Below are 19,254 nucleotides of genomic sequence, written 5' to 3' on the forward strand. Positions count from 1 at the left end.
GAGAGAGAGAGGGGGGGGGGAGAGGAAGAGAGGGAAGTAGAGGGAGATAAAGGGAGTGAGGGAGAGGAAGAGAAGGAAGGAGAGGGAGAGATGGAAGGATGGAGAGAGAGAGAGACAGAGAGAGATAGAGAGAGAAGGAGAGGGAGAGGGAGGGAGATTGAGTGACAGTGAGTGAAAGTAATAGTGAGGGAGGGAGTGGGAGAGGAAGAGGGAGAGAAAGAGACGGTCATTGAGTCTATAGTAGTTATTTTGTTGCTAATACAATAACTAAAAGCAAATTGTACCAAGTAATTCAAGTAATACATACCTAATAATCTGTCCCATCCAAATGCTCTTCTCACAGGAAAATAAATCTAAAGCAATAAAACCTTTTCTTCTTATCCTGACAATAACCAATTTCCAATTTTCATCAATAAGATTAGTCCATAAAAGATTTTTAAACTCTAGGGCAGGGCTAGAAGGGCCAATGCCTAAAAATATAAATTTTGAGATAAGCCTACTGAACTGGAAACTATTGCTTCTAGAAGTGTTATAAACACTAATATCATCAGTGCATTCAGGATGCCACACAAGCTGGATTTTGTTTCAAAATCCAGTTCACTGAAAGTCATATATCCCAATGAGTGACAAATTGCCACATATTGCTGCCTTTTGAATACATAGCAATGAAAAGCCTCAGGTTGGCTGCAGTTACAGAAAGTGATAAAAAACGATATGAATGTAATAACCCAACGGCCCCGGATTTATCTTCTGTATTTTTGGGGGAATGTTGTTACATTCAGATGGCTCCACTTGTGCTCAGCTGGCAAGGAATCTATCAGTAGTGACTGATCCCGATTTCCCCATTCCTTGAATTGTGTTTTTCTTTCTAATACAGTTGATATTGATACTGTTATCATCATTATTAATGTTATGATTATTAAATCTCGATGACATTTAAGACAATGAAATAATGCAAAAGACCCTTTCCAAAAATTGAGGAAAAGGGTAAACAGGTGAGATAGGTAGGTCTAATAACTGACTCCTTGGTGACTAAGCACTTGTAGAGCCATCTATGTGTGAATACCATAAATAAACTTGTATTACAGTGGGCATGCCATGTATTCTTGCCATATGGGGGCACTTGTGTTAATTAAAGAATTATTGGCAAGCAAAGTGAATTTAATTATATATTTTTTTTTTCTCCATAAAATGGTAAAAAAGCTTGAGATATTGAATTAAGATGAATGGAGAGGTCTTAATTTATTTATTAAACAGCATTTTTGTTTTCAATGTTTCTGTTGAAAGCAGTACAGTAAAAAAAAAATATATAAATATATGTTTTTCACTATGAAAATATTTGTTACTTTTGTCATGTACAAAAAATGTCTTTAAAAGGATTAGATTCATGCAAGACAGAGGAAAAACTCTACTTCATGAATTATAATTTACTGAATTTCAAATAATAGAGCAAATTCCTCAAAGGTTATTTTCTCAACATCGACTTTTGTGACACTGACCCTTCTTATTCTGGGCCCAAGAACTGATATCCATTATCAACACCTTTTTTCACTTATGAGCATTTACATTTTAGTCAGTAATTTATATATCTATTTCATTTTCATAAAAGACCTAAACCTCTCTTCTTTTGTTACAAGATTTACATTATATCCCTGAAAGTCTAATATCTTTCCCCAAACAGGTCCCTTGTGTGGAATTTTTTAACGCAGTCACGTCACAACTTTAGTTTGGGGTATACTGGCTTATGTGCCAAATAAGGGAAAATCCAATATTCACAATCAAAATTTAATTACCAGATACAGGTAATACAGCAATTATGAAAACTAATTTCACAGACCAGTGCATGTATTAGTGCTGTTACTTTATGGTAAATTGGTGAACAACTACAGTAAAAAAAATATATATAGATAAAATAAAATGCCAATAAAAAATGGGAAAAAAATAAAGAAAGAAAGAAGGAATAAATAAAGTGTGTGTGCATGTGTATATATGCAAGTATACATGTGTATGTGTGTGTATATATATGTAGGTGAATGCATGTATGTTCATGTGTGTGTATGTATGTGGGTGCATGCGTATGTGTGCATTTGTTATTGTGTGTGCATGCACATGTGTATATATGTATTTGCATATGTATGTAAGTATAAGCATATGCTTATAGACATGTATGTGTATGTATATGTGTTATTAACAATAATCATGGTAATAATAAAAACAAAATAAAATTAAAGTTATGAAATTTCTTTCCCTAACTCATAACAACAGAGATGTCCATACATGACAAGAATCCTCTTAAAAAAAAAAAAAAAAAAAATCTGAACACACACATTACAAAGGCTACAAAAAATATATACCAAGAAAAGACAAACAGACAAAGTCATTACTGTTTTGTTTAGTTTTGTCATTTTATTTTTTGTTTGTGTGAGATTCGGGATAACAGTTTTAAATAGCAAAACATTCTTCAAGAAAACTCTAGAGCTTCTACAAAATGTCAAATACACTTTAATGCTGTACAAATATAACTATCAATTTGTACATAATTCAGAGCCTAGATAATTTTTTTTTTACATATATATTTCTTTTATTACAAAATCACCTGTACTTATAGCATTTTGCTAACATAAGACAATACTTCTTCGTCTCCTAATTATTCAAATCATTATATTGCAAATAAACATATAAAAATATTGATTTTTTTTTTTTTACGATAAAGGAACCACAATAATTACGTCAAATAATTATATGGGGGAAGAAGAGAGTAAGACGCAAGACAGGGAGAGAAAAAAAAAAGTTACATTATCTTTTACTACCTTCTCTTTTCCTATACAATATATTTAAAAACAAAGAAATGAAAACAAAAAAACAAAAACAAAGAGAAGAGAAGAAGGGAAAAAATAATCAGCCATTTTTTGTCCTGGTGCTGAAATGAGGTATAATTTGTCTAAAATCTAACAATAAAACAATAACATGGTTACGTTACAAAACTTTGAGAAGTGCATTCCACGTGACACATATCTAGAGATCATTTCTTGTATTCATTCGGCAATGATGAAGTATACTGTGAGCAAAATTTTTGTATTATGACTTGACTGCCAGCGTCACCATACGTATCATTGTAATTAAAATTTAATTAAAACCATTACTTAAATTATTAAGCTTCAAGGTGAGAGGGAGAGGGAGAGGGAGAGGGAGAGGGAGAGGGAGAGAGAGAGAGAGAGAGAGAGAGAGAGAGAGAGAGAGAGAGAGAGAGAGAGAGAGAGAGAGAGAGAGAGAGAGAGAGAGAGAGGAGAAGAGAGAAGGAGAAGGAGAAGGAGAAGGAGAAGGAGAAGGAGAAGGAGAAGGAGAAGGAGAAGGAGAAGGAGAAGGAAGAAGGAGAGAAGGAGAGAAGGAGAGAAGGAGAGAAGGAGAGAAGGAGAGAAAGAGAGAAAGAGAGAAAGAGAGAAAGAGAGAAAGAGAGAAAGAGAGAAAGAGAGAAAGAGAGAAAGAAAGAGAAAGAAAGAAAAAGAGAAAGAGAAAGAAAGAAAAAGAGAAAGAAAGAGAAAGAGAGAAAGAGAAAGAAAAAGAAAAAGAGAGAGAGAAAGAAAGAGAAAGAGAGAAAGGATCTTGGATTTTAATGCACAGCAGATTCACACACATATTTTTTTTCTTTTTTACGTAACAGTTTGGGTGACAGAAAGAAAGAAAAAATATGTACATCACTCTCACACACAGACACACACAACACACACACACACCCATCATCCTTTTTGCTTTGTACCAAAGACCTGATTCCACCACTATATATATATCTTCCAATAACCATTTACAGTACCACCAAAGCAAGTAAACTCATCAGTCACTGGACTACAAATTTTCACTACATGTATTTGCATGTTCTACACGCATCAGGCTTGAGCTGTAAGAGATGAATGGGTTTCTGTTTGTAATTTTCAAACTGGTGTCTCTTTTACCTGGGAAAAAAAAAATCTGAATTTCACAAAAATATTCTTCTTCTCGCACACTTCACAGCACAATCAAAACACCGATCAACAGAATCATGACAAGAATCTACATAATGTCAGATAGTACGCATTGATCAACTAACAAAATCTGCCGTTTCCACAACAAGAACAAAATACACCGACACTAATCTTGTGCGTGTCAGGAAATCTAAGCCACAGAGATAAAACGTTGTTCTTCACAATGAATACTTAAGAAATCGGTCAGTCAGTTACAAGAAAAGAACCCTAAAGGCAGGCTTGTACTCTCAAGATCTCTCCCCTTTTGAAATGAACTCTTGTAATCTGGACGAGGCAGATACCCTATGGCACTACCAATAACTTAATGCTTAATGCTCACATGTACGTGAAGTAGGTGTATCTACGACTCTCAAACATATTAAAAAATATTGTCAGTAAAAAAGAAAGTGGGGAAAAAAAATCAGTGTGTAATTTATACAAACAGCATAACATACAAAGAGTTAAATTATCTTTTTTTTTTCTCAAATAAAAATTCACAAGAAATATTAAGGTAAAGATTGATTAACGCAATAGAGATAGACACTGAAACTTTGTATACAATTTCTATACAGTGTGCAGTAACTAGAAAAAATAACACTTAGAAATAAAAAAAATCGTAAAAGAACGACAGAAAAAAAAAAAAAAAAAAAATCCTTACATTGTTGTGCAACGACTGGCACCTCGTACAAATTCTCGAGCAATGCCAACAACAATAAGAAGAAGAAAAAAGAAAAACAACCCTACCAAATATGTACATTGGACATCAATACACCTTATCATAAGTGTCCCTATCAAAGAAGGACCAAAAAATGCTACATAAAATTATCTTTTTCCCTTCATCACATCTCAATTCCGTAAAGCAAATCAGCACTGGGAAAGAAGCCGTTCGAAGCGTGAGGTGGGGGGGGGGGGTGATGGGGTGGGGGCCAGGAGCCAGGGTGGAGTGAGGGGAGAGGGAGAGGGAGGGAGGGGGGGAAGAATGGAATTGAGGAGAGAGAGGAAATGAGGGAAGGGGAGAAGAAATGGAGAGGGAAGAGAGAGTGAGGCGAGAAGGCGAGGGAGAGGGAGAGGGGGAGAGGAGAGAGAGAAAATGAGGGCGAGAGAAGGGAAGAGGAGAAGAAATGGAAAGGGAAGAGAGAATGAGGGGATGGGAAGGACAGAAGAGCAGGAGGAGAATGGGGAAAAAAGGAAGATAGGGGGAGGGAGGTGGAGGGGGGGAATTGAATTCCTGATTAGCCTCCTCTTTCATCTATCTATTAGTATCTATTGACAGAAATTATGAGATACTCTCAACTCATTCCATCTGAATTTTTTTTAAGTATATAAAGGCAGAATAAAAAGGTGTGATGAAGAGCAACAATGATGATAATAATGATATAAAAAGGCAGAATCAACAATAAAAAAAAAGAGAAAAAAAAAAAAGAAAAAAAAAATTGAAATAACAGTCTATCTCTTCTGCATATGCATTTCTATCAATTTTCATTATATATATATATCTACATTTTAGCTACCAAAAATGAACATTTGGTTCACATTCTGTTGATATTTCTCATACTCTATTGCACAAATCACCGCACTATGAAAGCATTCACAAAAGAGCAACATGTTTGCAGATTACTAAATAAAAGGATATCAATACCAGGTACTGAATAAAATCAACCCTTTTATGCATTTTCAGGCATATCACTCACAGCATGTTGATATACACACACACACACACACACACACACACACACACACACACACACACACACACACACACACACATACATACATATCTATATATCTATCTATCTATCTATCTATCTATCTATCTATCTATCTATCTATCTATCTATCTATCTATCTATATATACATATATATGTATATATATATATGTATATATATATATATATACATATATATATATATATATATATATATATATATATATATATATATATATATATATACACACAAAATCACACACACACACACACACACACAATATATATATATATATATATATATATATATATATATATATATATATATATATATATATATATACACAAAAACACACACACACACACACACACAATATATATATATATATATATATATATATATATATATATATATATATATATATATATATATATATATATATATATAATTACACACACATACCCACACACACATACATACATATATATATATATTTATATATTTATACATATATATATTTCTATGTATGTATGTAAATACATATATACATATGTATATATTTATTTTTTTATATCACATTATCAAAATTTTCATAAATATTTTAAGCCCACCATACCACCACCCAAACATCTATACAACAAATATTCATGCACTCATGCACTCACACACACACACACACACACACACACACACACACACACACACACACACATATGCACGCAGTAAAAACGTTGTTCCTCATCATTACATCTTCATATTGTTCTGTGACTGTCCAGAGACAGAGCCTACGATCCACCTCTTCACTCTTCGGCCCGCTCTAGCAGTGGAAACTAAAAGTAGAACAAATATTCATTCAATACACAAGACAGCTGTAAAAGGAGCAACTGCGATGAGTATGACTTTGTGAATAAAAGCTGATATTGAGTCTGAATTGTGTCACTATTTTGCGATGCATTTTTAACAAGGCTTTAATAATATTCTTTTGTCTTATATGAACAGAAACATGAGGTTTCTTTATAGCATCAACTTACTCTTCCTAGTTCACATCATTGCATAGTCCAAAGAAATTTGTGCAATAAATTAATAAATATCAACAGAGCGTTAGAGAATGAAAGACAAATAGAACGAAGGAAAAAATGCATAAAAAAGCAAAAAGAAAAAAAAAGTAAAATAATATACACCAGCAAACTTGCAAGAAGGGAAACAAGCTCAAGACATTCCTAAATCTCACATCTGGCAGGTATTTCTTACTGTGAACATACCACAATGACACATTTGCCTTCAATAAAACATCAAAGTCAATTCATTACGATAATACACTCAAGTAAACATTACAAACCCTTTAACATATAAATATATCTGTAGGTACATTTGTATGTAAGCATGTAAAAATGTACATAATGTCTATATGTGTGTGTATGTGTATACGTATGAATATACAGGCATCACACTAAGACACACACAGACACATTGTGTGATTTGTATGTGAATTCCTATCCCAAACAAACCCTGGCTTTACTATCCTACATTTGGCTTTCTGGCGATGCCCACCTTAACTGCTTATCTAAAGTGAAGAGGTTGTACAGCAACAGCTAGTCTTTTGTACCATTCCGAGTTTTGCAAGGCAGATAACAAGCACAAAATGAGCTACTGAATAATACCTGAACAAATAAATCTTGTTATCTATGTGTAATAACTGGTTAGAAATATATGTCTTTTCTCCTAGTCTAAATAAAAATGATGGAGGAAAAATGCAGTCAGTAAAACCAAAATATCATTACGAGCACCCACAGGAGTCAAAATATTAACCCACGGGTAATGATACTCAATCTCCCCTCGATTGTCAACCTCTATTGACCTTACTTGACCTACGAGCCACACCTTAATGCTAACAGCCAGAAAAACTGTATTCCTGACACCAGTCAATGCTTACTAGAAAAAATAGACTGTTACTGCACCTTATTGAGATGGCAAGCCTAGAAAAAATAATGGCCTGGCTTCCTAAATTTACACTGTGTTCTACCTAGTGTTGGAAATTAGACAGAGAGGAAAAAAATAGAATAAAACTGAACAGAACCAAAAAGGAGAAAGAGGCAGAGAATGAAAAAGAGAAGATAAAAATATAACATGCCTGGATAATGTTACAGGTAGTATCTGTACTGGTATGACATAGTAACAAAATAGATGTAAGCTGCACCTCAAAGTACAGTCAAAGAAGAAGAGTAACCTTCTCCGTTATACAAATATTTTTCACTTTCTTCTCAAATAATGCATCTCCTTAGCTACCAGCTATTGTCAATCTGTCAGCCAGAGAACAAAAATGCTGCCTATCAACAGATTTCTAAGTCTAAAATCAGAATAATAAAGGAATTACCATAATGATGAAAAAAATAAGAAAAATTATAAAGAAAAGAAAAAAAAATGATGACCATGTCTTAAAGAAGTCTATACATATCTCTATATATACATATGAAATAAAAAAGTTACTAAGTAAATTAATTAAGGAAAAGTTAATTATCAAATTAATCTATAATCTTGTGGTATCACTGATTGCCAACTGAATTAACAGACAGGGTACAACATGCACACATGTGAGCATGTTTGCACACAAACTCTCACACACAAAAACACATACACACACACTCACACACTAAAAAATGATATTTGCAAGTATGGCAATGAATTTGCAAATCAGTGCAGAGAAAGAGTAATAAAGAGGAAGGGAAGGAGACAGAGGAGGGAAGGGGGTGGGGGAGGGAAGGAAGGACAGAAGGAAGGATGAAGAGAGAGAGAGAGAGAGAGAGAGAGAGAGAGAGAGAGAGAGAGAGAGAGAGAGAGAGAGAGAGAGAGAGAGAGAGAGAGAGAGAGAGAAAGGAGAGAGCAAGGAGAGAGAAAGGAGAGCAAAAGGAGAGAGAAAGGAGAGCGAAAGAGAGAGGGGAGAGAGAGAGAAGGGGGAAAGAGAGAGAAGGGGGAGAGAGAGAGAGAAGGGGGAGAGAGAGAGAGAGAGAGAGAAGGGGGAGAGAGAGAGAGAGAGAGAGAAGGGGAGAGAGAGAGAGAAGGGGGAGAGAGAGAGAGAGGGGAGAGAGAGAGAGAGAGAGAGAGAGAGAGAGAGAGAGAGAGAGAGAGAGAGAGAGAGAGAGAGAGAGAGAGAGAGAGAGAGAGGGGGGGGGGGGGGAGGGGGAGAGAGGGGGGGGAGGGGGAGAGAGGGGGAGGGGGAGAGAGGGGGAGGGGGAGAGAGGGGAAGGGGGAGAGAGGGGAAGGGGGAGAGAGGGGAAGGGGGAGAGAGGGGAAGGGGGGAGGGAGAGAGAGAGAGAGAGAGAGAGAGAGAGAGAGAGAGAGAGAGAGAGAGAGAGAGAGAGAGAGAGAGAGAGAGAGAGAGAGAGAGAGAGGAGAGAGAGAGACACTGATACATACTTAACAAACTGCAGGACATTTAAGATCTCAGTGTGCAGCTGAATAACTCTTATGTGTTATTCCTTTTTGTAAATCTACAAACTATATCTCTGATATTCATTCATAATCTTTATTTATTTATTATTAATTTTTTTTGTCTATTTCAATTTTTGGGATTGTCGTTATTCAAAGTCATAAATGGAGAACTGCAACACGTAACATGGACTTGATACACTTTTGTAATCTTGATCCGTCTCTTCTTAACTGTTTCTTTGTACCTACTACCTATCTCCCGGAGCACATTCAGCATAAGCTTAAATAACATTCACGGCCCTGTCATGCATACTCGTAATGAGGGAGCGGTTGCTGGTGTTTGAGGGTACTCATGGCTGCGCTTCCTATCATTATCATTCTTCCTCCTCAAAACATTTGACAGTTAAAAGTGTATGTACAGAGAACATCTAGTGATTTCCAACACGTAATACAGAGTCGTACACCTCGCCATTCTCCCAAACACCGGCCAACCTGCTATGTTGAGGTTTGTGGGTAGTGTGCAAATAATGAAAATAATAATACTAATAATTAAAAAAAAAAAAAAAGAAAAAAGAAAAAAGAAGAAGAAAAAAAAATATATATAAAAAGATATTCTGTATATTACAATATGTGCCAGTCAACCAACTGCTAATTCCCAATTCACAGGTATAAAACTTACTATATTCCAGGACTAAATTTATATATATATTTCACAGCATTGCCGCTTATCCAACTCCTTTACTTGTACATTTCCTTTTGAATCATATTATTTACAGTAGAAAACTATAACGTTCACAAAATTTCTTCCTTTTTTGCTCTCTCATAACACCACACTTAATACACAATGCTTACCCTCATCTCTTTTTCTGTAATCTGAATATCAAAGTAGAAACAAAGAACTTACAAGTCTTGCAAACTTCAGGCAGTCACACGAACCGCAACTTAAAAACCTTTCTTCTTTTATACAAAGGAAATTATACAAAGAAACAATACACATAATAATAAAAAGGATGATAACAGTAACAAGACTTATAATGATTACAATAATAATAATAATAATAACAATAATAATAATAATAATGACAATCATAGCAATAATAATAATAATAATGATAATAATAATAATAACAGCAAACCAATGACAATACTAATAAAACTCACTCTTCTTGTATCTCACATCAAACACAGCCCCACTATTTGCACTAAATTACCTCTTTCTGCGGCAAAGCTTTTTATGTTCTTTGTGCCAATGTACCTGCTGGCACTCAATCGAACAGTAAGCCGTATTCCAGCAACAGTGGTAGATTGCCTCGGCTTCGCACGACCAGCACTGCAACATCAAGAAGAAAAGATACATTAGCCATTAACCCAATCATATCGGGAGACACTGGACAGCATCCTATTACGCCACATCCCTATGCGCAAACAAACCTACAGTGACTGTAACGGTGCATGTAAACTACAGTGACAGTGCATGAACCCAACAGCCATGGGCTAAATACTAACTGTGACAATGCTGACACTCACCCACTGTTTCTTCTTGGTATCTGAGATGATGTGCTTGTGCTTGTCTTCAATGTCGGAGATCTTGTTCCTGTACTCTTCCTTGACTCTCTCCATCTCCTTCTCCATCTGTTTCATCGTTGATTGAATCACCTTCTGCTTCTCGCTCTCGTATTCTCGGCGGAGCTGCGTTGGCCAAGGACATGTCATTGTTAATGTGCGTGGTAAGTTGGTTAAGCTCAAAGGTGGGTCTAACTTAAGGCTCGGGTGATGCAACAGGGCCAAGGGGAAAGACAAGACTGAGGTTCCTCTAAGTTGAAAGGCCAAGTCTGGATCTCATACATGTAATCTGACGTAAAAGTTTTTTTTCCTCAGTTTTTTTGTATGCTACATAAAACCAGGAAACCTAATAACTGGCTGAAACTTGGTATTCAGAGAGTCAGTATTCTAAAAGAAGAAGAAAAAGAAAAAGAAGAAGAAAGTAGATAGAGGAGGAGGAGGAGGAGGAGGAGAAGACGGAGAAAGAAGAAGAAAGAAAAAGAAAAGGAAGAAAAAGGAAAGAAGAAAGAAAGACAAAAAAAGAAAAAAAGAAAAAGAAAAAGAAGAGGAAAGAAGGAAAAACAGAACAAAAGGAAAAGAAAAGAAAGAAGTAAAAAATTTTTTTTCAATGATATGGAACAAGGACATTTTCTTTACTTAGAATGAGTAATGGATTAGATTCTACAACCTGGTAATGTTTAAGACAAAGGATGCTGTTCCTTCTTTTTTTAAACATTCTCTTTTCAACTGGCATTCTTCTCCTGTTATTCTCTGGCTCATCTTTTGGTAGTCCAAAGAGGGACAAAAATACAGCAACACAAAAAAATGTTCCCCAATTCATATTCAGTGACAATTATAATATTACCATTAAACTACTAATTATCATAATAAAAAAAAAATAATAATAATAGAAAATATCAGTAACAGTAATAATAATAATAATAATAATAATAATGATAATAACAATAAAAGTCATAATAAGATCAACAAAGATGATATTTGTAACAATCATAAAAAATATTAATGATAATGATAATATCTATGATAGTAAGTACAATAATAATGATGGAAAAAAAAATCAATAATAGTGATAGCAATAATAAAGATAACAACAAGAATTATAATAATAATAATAATGATAACAAAAGCAATAAAAATAACAGAAATAGTAACAATAATAATAATAATAATAATAATATTAATAATAATAATAATAATAATACTTATAATAAAATAATAACTATAATAACATGTAACAATATTAACAACAACAATAATAATAACAACTGATAACAATGACAATAAATACTTGCCTTCTCTGCCAAGTCTCTCATGGCCTTCTCTGTGTCTTTGCTTCTTTTGTTGCTACGCTCACCAAATTCTTCCAAAACCATCTGAAATATCGTTTCTTCTTAGGTAAGATTGGATTGATATGTATAAGTATTCTACTATAATAACACACACAAAATAAATGGAAGTTACTGTAAAAAAAAAAAAAAAAAAAAATCTTTCCTTGCCATTATATGCAAGCATGAATATGTGTGCTTGCATTTGGTTTGCCCTCATGTTGATTGGCACAGCCCCCCTCCCCCCCCAGACACAAATAATGCCTTCTCCTCTCCTTCTCTGTCTGTCTCTCTCTTACACACACACACACACACACACACACACACACACACACACACACACACACACACACACACACACATGCACGCACGTATCCACACACATGCATGCACGCACGCACGCACGCACGCACGCACACACACACACACACACACACACACACACACACACACACACACACACACACACACACACACACACACATACACTGACCTTCATTAACCTCATGGACGTCTGGACCCCTATTGATCGCGTGGGGAGTTCCTGGCTGGATGACGAGACTACATCTTCTGGCGCTGGAGGCTCTTTCTGCGAAACGAGAGGGCATGGCAAATGAAATATGTGGCAGTGTGTGTCAGATAATACTAAAAAATGTGTATAAAAGAGTGCAATTTGTGAAAATACCAATAAATGAAATGAAGATCTACAGCAAAAATAATATATTAATACAATGTTATCATATCTGTTGTTATTTGATTGTACTGTCGGAGCTTCTTCTGCTGTTCCAAAGTACTTTTTTGATAGTTATATTAACTGTACCTTTCTCATTTTGGAGCGTTTGGCTCTTGAGGTGGACGATATCGATGAGGCTTGCTCTTCTTCTCTCTCTTCTTCCTCTTCCACCTCCTCTTCTTCCCCTCCTTCGCGCTCATCTTCCTCCTCCTCTTCTTCATCGTCGTCTTCATCATCATTCTCATCCGCTTCGTTCATGCCTTCGTCACTTCCGCTGCCATCCTAGAATGCGGTATTTCTATTAAGTAGGCTTTATTTATTTACTTATTTATTTATTTATTTCAATCCTGAGGCAAGTGTGATTCAAGGTGGGTCAATTAACTTTCAATCAACTTTTCCACTTTTCCTACTGTAGCTTCTGGACTGGAAAATAAAACCAAAAAGAACACACAGACAAAATAGATAAATCTTATCTATTTACTCATCTAACTGTCTATCCATCTGTTTGTCTGTCTGTCTACTGTCTATCTGTCTCTCTGCTTGTCTATCTCTCTTTGGAAGATGGAATACTTGAACCCAGGTCAGGCCCAGTACTAAACCAACCATGCCACACAACCCACTAAAAGGAGTGTGCAACTAGGATCTAACTAGCTCCACAGACATTACCTTTCTACTCATACTAGAGTAATGATAGCAAAGTTTTACTCACACTCCCCATGGGCTCTTGGCAGATAATAATTTAGCAATTCAAATCCTAAGTCAGATGTACTGAGGTATATTTATGAAAGATGGAATAATGCAATTCCACATTAATAACCCTCCCTGACCTGGACTCAAACCCAGGTCACTCTGCGTATGAAACCGGAGGACCAGTACTAAACCACACACTCCATTTAGTGGGTCATGCAGCTTCAATATCATTACTCTAGTATAAGTAGATAGGTAATGTCTATATAGCTAGTGAGATCCTAGTTGCACATGCCTTTTAGTGGGTTGAGTGCCTTGGCTGGTTTAGTACTGGTCCTCCGGTTTCATACCTGGGGTGACCTGGGTTCGAGTCCTGATCAGGGAGGGTTGTTATTTACCCCTCTTTGGGGTGGGTTACAAATTTGCTTTTCAATACTATTGTTCTTTTTCTCTCTAAAAGAAGATAGGGGGGAGAATAAAGAATACAAGTAAGAGAGAAAAGATAATGAGATAAAAAAAATGACAACAAAAACAATAAAAATACAACATAAAAATGAATAAAATAACCCAAATGAGGAAAAGAAACTGAAAAGAGAGAGATGACTCCCAAGCTACTACTATCTAACTATCTGACTGACTATACAAGGCCTTTATCATTAATGCAATTCTCACCTCTTCCTCCTTCACTTCTTTCTTGGGCGGCGTCGACAGCAGTTGCGTTTGGTGTCTGGAACATACAAAAAAGCATGATAAAAAGCTGTAATGGAGTGACACAACTAAAAAGATATACTTTTACAAGTACATTTAGAGCTCGCCTCTATCAGTTCATTCATTTTTGCATAAACTACTACTCTAGTTTGACAAAACACTAAAACAAGAATACAATATTATGAATATATCTATTTGTAACAAGCTAAACAGCCAGCATCCTTACAACATTCAATAAAAATATACATCTTACACTTTCTTTCCCTCTATCTCATCTACTTTCTCATCCATTTCTAGTCTTTACTTCATCAACTTCTTCCTTCATCATCATCATCATCATTTCCTTCTCAACCTAGTCTCCTACCTGAGGTTATCTGTAAGCATCTTGTCGTTGTCGGTACGGGAGTTGCGCAAGTCTGGCTCAGTGCCAACGGAAGAGAGCAACTCTTGGTGTTTTTTGAGCTCCTCACATGCTTTGTTCCAGGCTGATGTCCTTTTTACCTGCAGAATAACAACAAACATTGTTAAGGTATGTTGTGGGGTTGTGGTAGTAATATAAAAACCAGAACACCTAACAACACTTAACAAATGTAAATACAACCACAGAGATATATGAACTGACCTGCAGAGTATGAATGTTAACTGATATTGGACGAATATGTGTTTTTTCGATGACGGCTCTCTGATGCTGGCTACCAAAGAACCGAACGTCATAAAGGTCGTTTTCTACTTTAATTACCTTGTTGAAAAGAGAGAAAAGAAGAATACAGGTTAATTGCATGTTATAAAATGTGTGTCATTTAGAAATGCAAATGATTCTATATAGAGAAATATACAAATAGGGATATACTGACTGACATATACACAAGTTATTCATGCAAGTCTAGATCTTGTCTTATGACAGTCCTATGAAGCTATCAAAAGATATCATCTATCAAGATTTGAAGATACAAGAAAAAAAAATAAAGTAAATTAAAGTTTTCTGATCAATCTCCAAAAATAGCAAAATAAATTCATTAAGGAATCTGTAACCAAGCCACAAATTCTACTACAGAGATATTAAAACTATCATCTAATTACTCTTACCTTAGCTGGCCAATATGGAAAGCCTTTCTGCTTGGCATACACAAGCTGGTGTGGCGGTCTGCATGGCTTACAGAACCAGTATTTGTCGGACTTTTCGTTGGACATGCGGTAGCAGTCTTTGCACTGCTCGAGTTCCACCAGGTCGTACTGACAGTCACGCAACATCTGCCGCGCCATGTCTGCCATACTGCTGTGGACTGGTGTGGGAGGAAGAAAAGTGTCTGTGAATTAGATATTTCGTTGTCTAGTTTAGGTAGGTGGTATACTAAGAGGATTATTCCATAAAGACAGTACTTTAAGCCAATATTTGTCTTATAGAACAATCATAAATCCTCCATGAAGAAAAAGAAAAAGATAAAGAGAAGTGAAAAGAGTGAGAAATAGAGAAAATCTTTTAATAACATCTGAAAAGAAGGAGGGAAAGAAAGAAAGAGAGAGAGAGAGAGAGAGAGAATGAGTAGATAGGTAAGAAAACTGAAGCATGCACCTACCTCCTTGATAGATAACTACATTATGTACAATGGTTAAAGCGTCAATCTCAAAATCATAAATGGTCTTGTATCTGCAGTCGATGGTCTTTTGCTCCATGGTATTGAGGTCCATCTGGTGGTGGAGGAGCAACTGCGCTCTCCATGGCTCGGAGGCAGAAACCCCACTCAGCTGATCTGAACGTGTGAGAGTGTGCTGGCTGGTGGCTGCACGGTCACTCAGGAACACGCCAGGCTTCTGAGATGGGGCCGGGATCACCCTCTCCAGGATGTTTACTGGGAGCTGCGTCGGGAGAATCATCTTTAGATGAGGTGGAGATAATGTCGTGGTTACTAGGGTGGCCTATGCAAATGAGAGAGAGCACTAAACACCCCAATTCAAAAGCACTTCGATGTGTGGAATTTGTGAGCCAGGTTAAGGATTCACATTTTTGCTCTGCTATAGGAATTTCCATGATATTAGATATGTGTAGTTGCACACATTGTACTTGAAGCCAGCCTCTAAGTTAACACAGTGGTTTAATGCTCATGGTCCTTGGTAACAATAATGGTAAGGTGCCAGATACATAAAATGCTCTGTAATTCAAGTTGTATAACTGCTCTATGCAAGTGTTGAGTGTGGACAGCATATTGTACATCACATTCATAATGGAGGGAAACATAGATGCACAGAACTATTTTCCATTTCAACATGTACGAATATCTGTGCAAATTTGACAAACATACTCAACTATGTATTTACCAATAAAAAGCACTCCCATGAAATGGCACCTTTACTTCACTATTACCAGAAGCAATTAGCACATTTCCACTGAGGAGGAGCAAGTGGACTCAAGTTTAATGAATAAGACTGCACATGTTGATGAGTGTGTGAATAAGGATGAAAGAGCCATATATAAAAATATGTTAAGTATTTATGAGTTACAGTCAATTATTTTGAGATAACCACTGTTATTTTTATAAATATTCCATTAATCTATAATCATCAGTGAAATATTGCATCAATTAAAAAATATCCTGGCACTTCCATAATAGAGGCACAGCATTTCTTTTCGTCTTTTTTTGCTAATATCATCATAGCATATACAAAACGGTCAAGAAAAGGCCTAAAGACAGAGTTCTGAATCTTTACGTCCATCATACTAACAATTCCTTCAAAATGATTGAAACTGAGGCATTAAGTGTTTTATAATTCAATATGACCAAATCCTTAAGGTAAACTTAAACCTAATTACTCACACATATATCTTCACCTTAATTTCAAAAAGAAGAAGAAACAAAAAAAAAAAAGGTCAGACTTCAAACCTCTGACAAAGAGCATGACAACATAAATCAGAAAAGAGAACGAACATATGGCAAATACTCACTCTCTCCTTGAGTCTTCCTACTGTAAAAGCTAAGAGCATGTTTAATTCTTCTCTGCTGATCCGACTCTTCACACTTCTCTGATATAAGCGTTTCTGGAAGGGGGGGTTGAAGTCAGTAAAGGTAGGTGTATAGTGGAGAATGCATGTGTCTCCTATTTCATTAATGATAAATAGGTCTGAGTTAGATTACACTTCAGACAACAAAGAAAAAAAAAAGGAAAATAAAGGAGAAGGAGGAGGAGAAGGAAGAGAACACAGAAGATAAGATGAAAGAGAAAATGAAGAAGAAGAAAAAGAAGAAAAGGGAGGAGGAGGGAGAGGGAGGGAGAGGGAGGGAGAGGGAGGGAGAGGGAGAGGGGGAGGGAGAGGGAGAGAGAGAGGGAGAGGGAGAGGGAGAGGGAGAGAGAGAGGGAGAGGGAGAGAAAGAGAGAGAGAGAGAGAGAGAGAGAGAGAGAGAGAGAGAGAGAGAGAGAGAGAGAGAGAGAGAGAGAGAGAGAGAGAGAGAGAGAGAGAGAGAGAGAGAGAGAGGAATAAAAAAAAAGGAAGGGGGGGGGGGGATAAGGAAAAGAAAAGTAGTGGCAGTATATGTAAAAATGGAAGAAAAAGAAGGGAGGAAGGGAAGGACTGAGGAAGGGAGGAAAGCAGGAAAGAAAGAAGGAGGAAAGCAGGAAAGAAGGAAGGAGGAAAGCAGGAAAGAAGGAAGAAAGAAAGACAGACAGAAAGAAAGAAAGAAAAGAAGAAGAAATCAAAAATCAAAAAACTCAACTAACCTTACAGATGACACACACAAACGGCTCGTTATTATATGGTTTATCCTCTACGTTGATGCAATCTTCGTGGAAGACCCGGTAACACTTGGAGCAGCACACAACCATTCCCCCCGAGTGGCACTCAAAGCAGTACCAATCATGGCGGTCTGGCTCTTCCTGCAGAAGGGGAAGAGGGGGGGGGGGGGTGGAAGAGAGCGGAGGAAACACTCGGTTATTTTCATTCGTCCATTAATCAATACGGTTTATTGATTCATTCTATCATCATTCTTGTGATGTGAGCTCTATGTACATGATTGGAGTGTGATTTCATTTCCTATGTGATGTCTAATAATAATAACAATATTAATAATAATAATAACAATACTAATACTAATACTAATACTAGTACTAATAATAATAATGATAATAATGATATCAATAATATTAACAATGATAATAATAACAATAATAATAATGTCAATAATAATAATATCAATAATATTAACAATGATAATAATAACAATAATAATAATAATAATAATAATAATAATAATAATAATCATAATAATAATAATAACAATTATAATAAACACATGTTGTTACCTAATTAGTCCATTTGAATCAAACCATAGCTGTTAATGACTCCAATCCAACTATAGATATATTTACCGGAGGCGTTGGCAACCGGAAGCCCTCTTGTTCGATGCCGACTTTCGAGCCCTTTTGCCCCACCTTGCGTGTCACAGCAATGAGGTTATCGCTTGCACACTCCTCCAGGTGCTTCTCCACTTCATCTGCAATGTGTTCAGGTGGTTTCAATAAGTCGAGTGATTAAAAGAAAATATTCTACATGATCTGGTTGTCAATAATATCCTACCTCTGTACTGATACTTCCAATTCTATAATGCTGAATTTGTAAAAATATGTATTGGACATGTTAATTTCTCAACAATGACTTAAACCTTAACTGAGTATCTTTTACTTGTTAATTAACATTGCAGTAAAATAAAAACTCTTCAAAGTTATGTATACCCCCTACAGACAGACAGAGAGAGAGAGAGAGAGAGAGAGAGAGAGAGAGAGAGAGAGAGAGAGAGAGAGAGAGAGAGAGAGAGAGAGAGAGAGAGAGAGAGAGAGAAATCTACTTCTCTATCTCTTTCTATGCATATAAAGTGAAGTGAGAGGCTGGTCTGACTCTCCGTCTAAGGTGTATGAAATGTCTCTGAATATGAGTGTATTTCCCAATCTTCTACAACTATTACCCCATCACTTGCAACACCCTTTCTTCCCAACAAATCCATCAGCGCATCATAAATAATCCCTCTTACTCTATGACAGCAGAAAAGCCTACCTGACTCCATGTTGTGCATGCGGCTCATGTATCTTCGAATTCTGTCGAATGAGGGCAGCTGCTTG

The 19,254-nt window shown here is 36.1% G+C and overlaps 1 protein-coding gene across 3 annotated transcripts in view; it reads right to left on the reverse strand.

The window, feature by feature from the left end:
• Positions 1-6,212: 6,212 nt before the first annotated feature.
• Positions 6,213-19,254, reverse strand: part of LOC125024594 (zinc finger MYND domain-containing protein 11-like) — a 21,725-nt gene continuing 8,683 nt past the window's right edge. Inside the window, exons 3-17 of one of the 3 annotated variants that reach the window (XM_047612405.1) lie at positions 19,190-19,254; positions 18,508-18,632; positions 17,860-18,015; positions 17,090-17,182; positions 15,726-16,005; positions 15,235-15,431; positions 14,771-14,887; positions 14,513-14,649; positions 14,113-14,167; positions 12,841-13,035; positions 12,514-12,609; positions 11,988-12,068; positions 10,660-10,821; positions 10,344-10,462; positions 6,213-6,536 (exon numbers count right to left, since the gene is read on the reverse strand). The exon at positions 19,190-19,254 is cut by the window's right edge and continues 88 nt beyond it. In XM_047612405.1, the coding sequence (XP_047468361.1) occupies positions 6,524-6,536; positions 10,344-10,462; positions 10,660-10,821; positions 11,988-12,068; positions 12,514-12,609; positions 12,841-13,035; positions 14,113-14,167; positions 14,513-14,649; positions 14,771-14,887; positions 15,235-15,431; positions 15,726-16,005; positions 17,090-17,182; positions 17,860-18,015; positions 18,508-18,632; positions 19,190-19,254 (1,891 nt within the window). In that variant the 3' untranslated portion in view covers positions 6,213-6,523. Of the gene's footprint in view, positions 6,537-9,102; positions 10,463-10,659; positions 10,822-11,987; positions 12,069-12,513; positions 12,610-12,840; positions 13,036-14,112; positions 14,168-14,512; positions 14,650-14,770; positions 14,888-15,234; positions 15,432-15,725; positions 16,024-17,089; positions 17,183-17,859; positions 18,016-18,507; positions 18,633-19,189 lie in introns of those variants that run through there. The other 2 variants (XM_047612403.1, XM_047612404.1) reach the window with 2 other exon arrangements.

This window comes from Penaeus chinensis, chromosome 43 (assembly GCF_019202785.1).
Source record: "Penaeus chinensis breed Huanghai No. 1 chromosome 43, ASM1920278v2, whole genome shotgun sequence".
Lineage (NCBI taxonomy): Eukaryota > Metazoa > Arthropoda > Malacostraca > Decapoda > Penaeidae > Penaeus > Penaeus chinensis.